Genomic DNA, 8,454 nt, shown 5'->3' with positions numbered 1-8,454 from the left:
GTATTCCTCGAGGGCTGCAAACAGGTCCTGTTTTCAGGATTTCCTTGTACTGCACAGGTGATAATTTAATCACCAACTCATTATTTGTGTAGGTGATTAAATTATGACCTGTGCAGTACAAGGAAATCCTGAAAACATGACCTGTTTGCAGCCCTCGAGGAATGCAGCTTAACAGCCCTGATCTAAGAACTTTAGATTATCGACAGGTCCAACAAATTTTATGTATTAAGGCGCCTCCGACTGTTCCCCGACATGATATGTATAATATTTTAAGTACAAAATGGGAACCAATTGTTTTTTCTTTAGGTAGATGAGCCACTGACAGATGAGTCTGCCAACAGCTCCCCTTATCATTTGCTCCCTGTGTATAGGGGAGTCAGGACTCGGAGACAGCTGTCCAACCGTTCTCTAGGGCATATGGGTACTTTGACCACTCATGGACAAATTAGGCGCTGGTTCTTGGGGGGGGGAGAGAGAGAAAGGGAACCAGTTTGTTTTTAGTTTAAAAAAAAGACCCTTTGAAAGCCCTCGTTTAACCTACTTTTCACATCACACCTAATTTTTCAGCCTTTTTAATAACGTGGGTGTGCGATTGGGAAATTTTGTTTTTATGAGCTATGAAAAATAAAGATGAACGTGAAATAATTTCATATTTTATTGTCATTTTCTTACAAAGTAATACTCAACAATACATTTCAAACAGTGTACCGTATATTAAAAAAAAAAAACAGAAAATCATACAACTAAAAAACAAAATAATAAAAAAAAATAATAAAAATAAAAAGGAATGAATATTTATCTATCCATAATGTGGTTGGTTTTGTTTTGTTTTCCAATGTGGGGTGGTGGGTTATGGGGAAGGGGCCAAGGTTTAGCAGCCTACCTGAGACAGAACAGACAAGGGTGGGAACACAGGGACCTGAGACAAGCAGAAGCGAAAAAAAAGGGTGCTCACAATTAACAAAAAAAATAAATCTCCAGGAGCCGCCAGAAAAAGGGAGCGTAAACACGAGAGCTTACACAGGTAAAAATATCTACTGCCAAATAGACTTACAATCTGCCCTAAAACCAGCCAGCATGAGGAATGTCCATTTTGTACCTTCCACACACTCCCATGTTAAGTATCACAATCCGAGAACTTTGGGAGGATATGCCATGGCCTGTTTGTAAAAAGACGAAAGGCTGAAAAATTCGACAAAGCTCTAATAAAACGAATTGTCAGTAAAAAGTTAAGACCCTGTGATATCCTGCTATGGGAGCGGAGGAAGGATTGGGGGGAAAGGTGAATGGTTGGAGGGGTAGAAGTCAGACAGCCAAACAATGGCACAACACAGACAGATAACCGTAGAGGAGTCCAGGTACAGTATATTCAAACAATACACTTCACACGTAACAAGAAAAATAGGAAACAAGATTTTCATTATTTTCGAGGAATAATAAATTTTTATCAAAGTAAACATACAGAAGAAAAATAGTTTCTGGAATGGTAAGAACACAAGAACACTCTAAAAATTTTGATTTTTTTTTTTGTTTTGTTTTGTCCATCATTGCCCCAGGCACAGTTGTTGAAAAAGAAATTCTTGTTTTGGGCTTTTTTTATTTTTTTTTTTAGGCAGCAAAATTAATATTTTCCATCCAAACTGGCATGTTTCCAGGCTTAAGAGAATTTTTGTTCAATGGCTGAAGTCTACACATTGATGCTGTAAGTGTAACGGAGGGACATTAAAAGCAGATTACATATCAGAAATGCGCAGTATTATAAATGGTTATGGATGAGACCAGGGGGGGAAGGATTAATGGATTTAAAGTAGTATCCAAAAATAAATTTTTAGAAGATAAATGAAAAATTTTAACAACTTGACATTTAAAAAATTGTCGTAAAAGTCCAATTTTAAAAAAATAAAATAAAAAAAATAATGGTAAGCGCAATATATAAAAATCAGTCTATGTGACAATAGGAAGGGTTTTCTTTAATAAAGGGTTATAGTCCTCTATTTAGGTCAGTGTTGCTGTTTTTACAAACCCCTGAAGAGAGGATTATGGCATATTTGTAGACAATTTCACTAAAAAAAGTGGCTTTTTACTTTGTTTGTACTTCAACTCCTCTTACCGAACATAGCCTACAGCTACATCGAGTGTGATCACCTGAAAATTTCACAGGAAAAGGTTTAAAAATAAAATCTAAATCCCGTCACTCATCGAGGGGAAAAAAACAAACAAAAACCCTCTGACTCATCCACAACTATTTGAAGAATGTTACATAAAGAAAATATTTCTCTCCTTCGTAAAAGTACAAATTTCTAGAAAACAGTTGATATGTAATCAAATCACATCAATGACCAAGACAGATTCTGTAACTTTCATCGACTTCCCCTTAAACACTTCCCAGTAAAAGTAAACTGCACCTTAAAGATGACGAGAAGATATAAAACTCATCCTCCTAAGTTCTCAAAAACGAGATTTTAAGAAATGGACAAAGAACAAAAATGGAACAAATTACAAACTGTTTCTGCTGTTCTTCGTTAAAGTCACAATGTAAGAAACATCAAATCTTCCTAAATTACCATCCCAATGGCGATTTCATTTTCATAAAGATACATGAAATTATTTGAACGAGCTAAAAAGCATGAAATGGTCCCGTAAGATTGAGCCTCCTGGCTTGTTGACGTGACTGTGTCTCAGCTTCGTGACTCCTTAATGCTGCCTTTTCGAAGCAGAATGGAGAAACTCACTAGAAGCAAATACATGAGTTGGTCACAACGTATATCGACTTATTACTGAATTTTCTTTTAACCAGGATTTATTTATGGTTTTAATGGACGGAGGAAAAAAAAACTTCAGATTAAGTTTTCCATCTTTCTCCAGTTGGGATCTAATTTTGGCAAAAAGAATATTTTTGTTTTTGAGCGATGAATAGAGATGAGCAAATCCGTGGATCAAATTCACTTTTACATTTTACAAAGTTCAGATTCTTCTAAAACAGAATTTGGGATTGGCTTCTCGTAAGTCGAGCAAAGTGGTGGTGGTCAGACAGGAAAGGGCCGAAATAAATAAAAGTAAATGCTCACTTCTCCGATAATCTGTCCTGCCGCCACAACTCATGTCTGGCCTTCTGTATAGCTCCATACGGCTTCTTCTTTGCTTCTCTTCCTCAATCTTGATTGGGTGACGAGGTTTCCGATGCCGGGTAGGCCTTTGACATCACAACACAAGTTGGCCTAAGTCAGTGCCTTGTGCGAAGAACGTTCTGATGTTACATGCCAACTCATCAACTGAAGCCCGAGCGCACAGTGAAGATGGAGGAAGATGTTGCGTGCCGTAGAGAAGACAGGAGAGAGTGGTAAGTAGAACCAAACTGGAAACTACGGTGGTAGGCCCACAGAGCATAAGGTGACACATTCAATTCATATCTAATAAATTTGAATCAAATTTTTGAATTTCTAGTCCAAATTCGAACAAAATGCCGAATTCGAATTTCTGCAGATTTGCTCATCACTGGTTAAGACCCCTAGACTTACTCGTAGCTAGCTTCTCCATTCTGCTCATACTTCAGCCTACACAATTTACTGCGAGTCCCTGTGTGTTCTATCCATGGGTCGAGGCTAGAAAAGTGATGAGGAAGGTAAATGTTGAAATGAAAATGGCTCCTGTGTCAATGAACACATACACAGAGGTGATAAATCAAGCTAGGGCGCTCTACCGGCACGATTCTATCTAGGACTGTGGGAATTCAATTTTTAAAACAACAAAATAATAAAATAAACCTTTTTTATATTTTTCATTCTCTCTAAACAAGTTCACAACAGAAAACATAAGAGTCAGCTCGGCAGCCATCGGAAAACAACCCCAAACATTTCAAATTTCGTAAGACGATATAGGTGCAGCTCTACTCAGCAATATACAGTGGGTTTGACAAGAAAGCAACGCACTTACCCTGCTAACACCTTCTATAGCAGCAATGACATCTCATTATTTGTATTTTTTTTTTACACTTTAACAACTTCAGACTGAACCCTTCGGACAACACAATAATATTACAGATAATATAATACAGGCTGCTCTTAGTAGAGTTACGAGAAGAGTTGAATGCCTTCGTTTCACAGTTGGTGGTACCGCGTACTTTTACTACCAAATATTTAAAAAGAAAAAAAATTGCAGGAGGGTACAAACTCATACTGTGGAAACATTGTAGTGGACATCACAGCCTTGTACTAAGACACAGCACTGAGAGAGAGGAAGATTCTCGTGGAAGAATGAGGTGTGGAATGTTTTGAATTAAAGAGAAAAATAACTTGCGCTGACGAGGTATGGGAGCAAAAGAAAAGGGTAAAAGGAGGTAGAAATATGCAACCGAAAAAGAAGGGCTAGCTATGAGTGTTAAAAATATTTTAAATTTGATTTATCAGAGCAGAAGGATTTCTTTTTTTCAATGTACAACCCCTCCTATTCCTCCAGCTTGTTTAAAAAGGCACATCCGCTTGTATTTCCGCCAACTGTCCGAGATCGGGTGCAGTGGGAGGGAGTTATAGGAGCTTCCTCACGATTGAAGTGCAGTTGGTTCTGTAAAGTCTCTTTTTTTTTTTTTAAGCTCTACTTTGTTAATTAAGCGAGGCAAAAGAATTCACTTCCCAGAAAAGAGCAAAATGACTCCTCCGTATCACACGCTTGACATCCAGAAAGGGACGCACGAAATAAGCACCATGATGGAGAGTGAAGATACGGGCACAATTAAAAAAGAAAAAAAAAAACTACGAGAATGGGTTAGATAGGAGGCATTGAACAAGATGAAGAGGGAGGAAAAAAAAACACTGGAAAAACTATAGGATGGGGACAGTCCTTGGAGAAAGTGATGTGGAAAGACGGATCAGGCAACAGTTGGGTAGGAATGGAGTTACAGGATGGTTCTTCACAGGAACGAGCTCTTCGAGAAGCAAGAGGATGTTCGCAATCCCACTGGGAAGCGTAATGAGGTGGACAAACATAAGAGAAAGCTCAGAAATAAATGGCACAAGACAAAGAGTATAAAGCACCCCAGCAGGAAGTGACACGAAAACCAGCCAGGAACATAACAAGAACTTCTCGGGAAAGTGAAATAAAAAAAAAAAAAAAAACAAGCAAGGCACCAAATTGTCTGCAGATGATAAATAAGCCTCTTCAGTGAACGAGGAGCCTGTGAAAGATGGGCGTAGAAAGCTCTGCCAACAGTATCCTCCTGCACTGAGGAGTCCGGAATCCATATTTTACTTGCAACCCCAACCCCCCCCACCCTCAACCCCTCCACAAAATAAAAAAAAAAAACATTTCAAGCTCCTGTTATTCCCATGAAAAGGAAAGTGGCAAACAATAAAAGCAGAGAGTGTTGTGGGGCAATCACTTTATACCAGATGGGTCCCCCGCTCCTCCATCCGCTCCAAAACCAAATGATAAAAAAAAAAACGCAAGACGTTGGAAGGTCCTTCTCCCTTCGGGTGGTGAGTCCGAACAGAGCCCACACCCTTTAAACAAGGCCAGGCTAGATAAAATATTCCTTCTTCTCTTCACAGCTGTTCTGCCCACCCTCTGCATTGATGATTGCAGTATCTGCATCTGCTGCGTCATCGGCGCCTTTGGCTTCATGGGTGAAATATGTTCCTATAAGAGACAAACAGCAGTGTAAGACCTCTTGTATTTCAATGTACTAGAAGATGGCCAATAATTGGAAGGCGAGTAGGCCTCATGTTTTCTGCATTTCACGTTTCAGCTTTACTGTATAGACTGGGACATGGTCAGCAGAGGATGGAAGCTCCAATTTCCTTCGGAGACTAACATTCTGAGAGCCATTTTTTCCCATGGAAGAAACCGTAACTTTTTTTTTAGCTTTACTACTTTTTGCACAGTAAATATTTTTAGTGTTTTGTTGATGGAGCGTGTGGGCTTGTTTTTGCACGTGAGTTATAGTTCTCATTGGTACAATTTGTGGTGCAAGCAACTTTCTTTATTTTGTTGACCTCCAACAGCCTTGATTGCGGAGATGGGGGGGGGTATGTGGTGGCCATATTACAACATATGTGGATTTTATGCTACAAAAACTTGCTGAAAAATGGGACTTAAAATCTTCAAAACATATTTACCTTTATGTCGAGCAAAGTATCGTCCTAGGATGATGAGAAGGCAAAGCATAGCGAAGACAACAACAGCCACAACTCCCCCGATTACTGCGTGGTCTACACCTAGAGGACCCTCTTCTGCTGCTCGGGTATCTGTTAGATAAAGAGACAGTTAAGAAGTACGGAAGGGCAAGAGGCAATATATTACACGCAGAAAAAATTGCAGAGGCACTAAGGTGGTTTATGCAAGGATGACCATCTCAGTCAGTGGTGCATTAAGTTGAGAATAAAATTAGATTTTTTTTCTCGAAGAAATAGGTAAGTATGTTGTCCCTAAAGCACACCTGTAATTTCAGAATATGCTGTACATGAAGGACAACACTTTCTGGCCATTATATACTGTGTATGGCTTGTATCCTGCATTTTCAGCAGTTTTATCTTCTGGAGGTTCATCTCATTTTCAGAGCTGGTGAGTGTAGACCTGCTGCTATGATGTTTCTCAGAATGTTGTAAAGCTGTACTAAGCAGTGTAGCTGTGAATTCAGCTCTGTGGCGAGATAAAACACTGGAAATTAATATAGCAGTTTAGGCGTCTCTTCCTCTTACTCATATTGCCCATCTGTAATCTCTTGGCTATATTCAGAATGAATGACGAATTCAGATTGTAGAGGAGAAGTGGCAGCTCATAAGTAGAGAAAAAAAACACATTTCTCTGATAAAAATGAATAACAAAGTTGCTCATGTTTGCCTGTACTATTGATTTATGCAACGTTTATTAACCACTTAACTACATGGGTAACAAACATCATCCATTTTGAAAAACTGCTTAGTGCCTCTGCAATTTTGTAAATTTTCTAAAATAGCTGTGTTAGAAAAGAAAGACCCTAAGTGATTTGTGAACTAAATTAGTAAAACTATTTTATGCACTTGAATAACTATTTACTATTAGGCCTTACTCATGCTAAAAATACTACCCAAATAAAATACAAAAGCCTATAAAAGTAAAAATCTAATTTGTCAAAAGTTCTTGAATTTCAGCCTCAGATGAAGTATAAGTGAATGCGAAACGGCTGATACTCAGTCTTCACACGATGTAACGCTCTCCCGTGATACTCATTTGTGGAAATTAAATAAGTTTTTTTTTGCAGTTTGCTGAGTGCCACGGTTCCACCTCTTAGTGTGTCTCGGATGCAGTTAGTGACAGCTCAGCTGTACAATCTGGTACAGGGGTGTGCTGAAGCTGTCCGTACTTTGACAGCTCAGTCATCCAGTCTTGTACAGAGGCATGCTGAACTGTTGGTGTGTTGATTGACGGCTCGGCCGTCCAATCTGACACTGGGAGGCGCCGACTATCTTCAGGTGTTCCTCGTCCCAGGTGATTGCCAGGCTACTTAACTAGGCTGTTACTCCCAGACCTCTGCCATTCATACATTCAGCTCCTGTGTGGTTTGTCTCTGTGCATTGCGTTCTTCTGTGTTTTGATCTATCCATGCCTGACGTTCGACCTCTGTGACCATCCATTTTTTTAACCCCTTCTACTCTGATCCGCTATCCTCCTGGTCTTTTGACCTCGGACCATTACCTGACCACGCCTTTGTCTCTTCCCTTTGTTTATAATGTACCCTCCTGGCTTATGATCTTGGACTCCTTGACTATCCCTGGCTTGTCCGTAAGGGGTGACTCAGTTTCACAATAAGTTTTTCTCTTATTATCTGAATTTCAACCATGGTAATACTCATTACAGCATCATCCCAATGGATCGTTGACCAATTTCAACCCCTTCTAACAGCTCAATGCAATTGTAAATGAAAAGATTTAGTAGCATGTCCTGTTTGTCCAATGTTGATTTCCAGCGTAGATTAACGTAAACTACAAACAGCCAAAAGATCTCAGAATCAGTTTACTGAACGTGAATTAGCAGCGTCGCACAGTTAAAAGGTATGATAAACTCAGGAAAGTAATCGTTCAACGCGCTCCCACTGAGCCTCGGTTGATGGAGCTGTCACTTTCAGGTTCAGACTGAACATTTCCAAGCAGAAACCCTAATGCTAAGTGACGGTTATCGATTCAAGCCCTGGTGCAGGTAAGGAAGCTCACAGGGGACATATTTAGAAATTTATAAATTGCAACTTAACTAGGAATGGAAACGAGGTACCGGTAGCAATTTAACCCATTACTTGCCAAATTAAAATTTTTACAAGTACGGATTTTTCAGAAAAGGGCGTCCCAATATTCATTTAAAAATGACAATGACATGATTTCCTATTTTGAAAACATTCATTTTACAAACACAAAAAATTGGATATTAGTTGCTAGAAGCTAAAGATTAGGTGTCCCAAAAAAGGACATTGGTAGATAATGGGTTAAT

At 39.2% G+C, this 8,454-nt stretch overlaps 1 protein-coding gene across 8 annotated transcripts in view; it reads right to left on the bottom strand.

Moving 5' to 3' along the window:
- Positions 1-641: 641 nt before the first annotated feature.
- The window catches only part of CADM1 (cell adhesion molecule 1), a 232,581-nt gene continuing 224,768 nt past the window's right edge, over positions 642-8,454 (bottom strand). For 5 of the 8 annotated variants that reach the window (XM_069741373.1, XM_069741370.1, XM_069741374.1 and 2 more), the window contains 2 exons: positions 6,111-6,239; positions 642-5,631 (listed from right to left, as the gene is read on the bottom strand). In XM_069741373.1, the coding sequence (XP_069597474.1) occupies positions 5,513-5,631; positions 6,111-6,239 (248 nt within the window). In that variant the 3' untranslated portion in view covers positions 642-5,512. The remainder of the gene's footprint in view (positions 5,632-6,110; positions 6,240-8,454) is intronic. The other 3 variants (XM_069741366.1, XM_069741367.1, XM_069741372.1) reach the window with 2 other exon arrangements.

This window comes from Ranitomeya imitator, chromosome 10, assembly GCF_032444005.1.
Source record: "Ranitomeya imitator isolate aRanImi1 chromosome 10, aRanImi1.pri, whole genome shotgun sequence".
NCBI classification, from domain to species: domain Eukaryota; kingdom Metazoa; phylum Chordata; class Amphibia; order Anura; family Dendrobatidae; genus Ranitomeya; species Ranitomeya imitator.
This window is presented reverse-complemented; position numbering and strand designations above follow the sequence as displayed.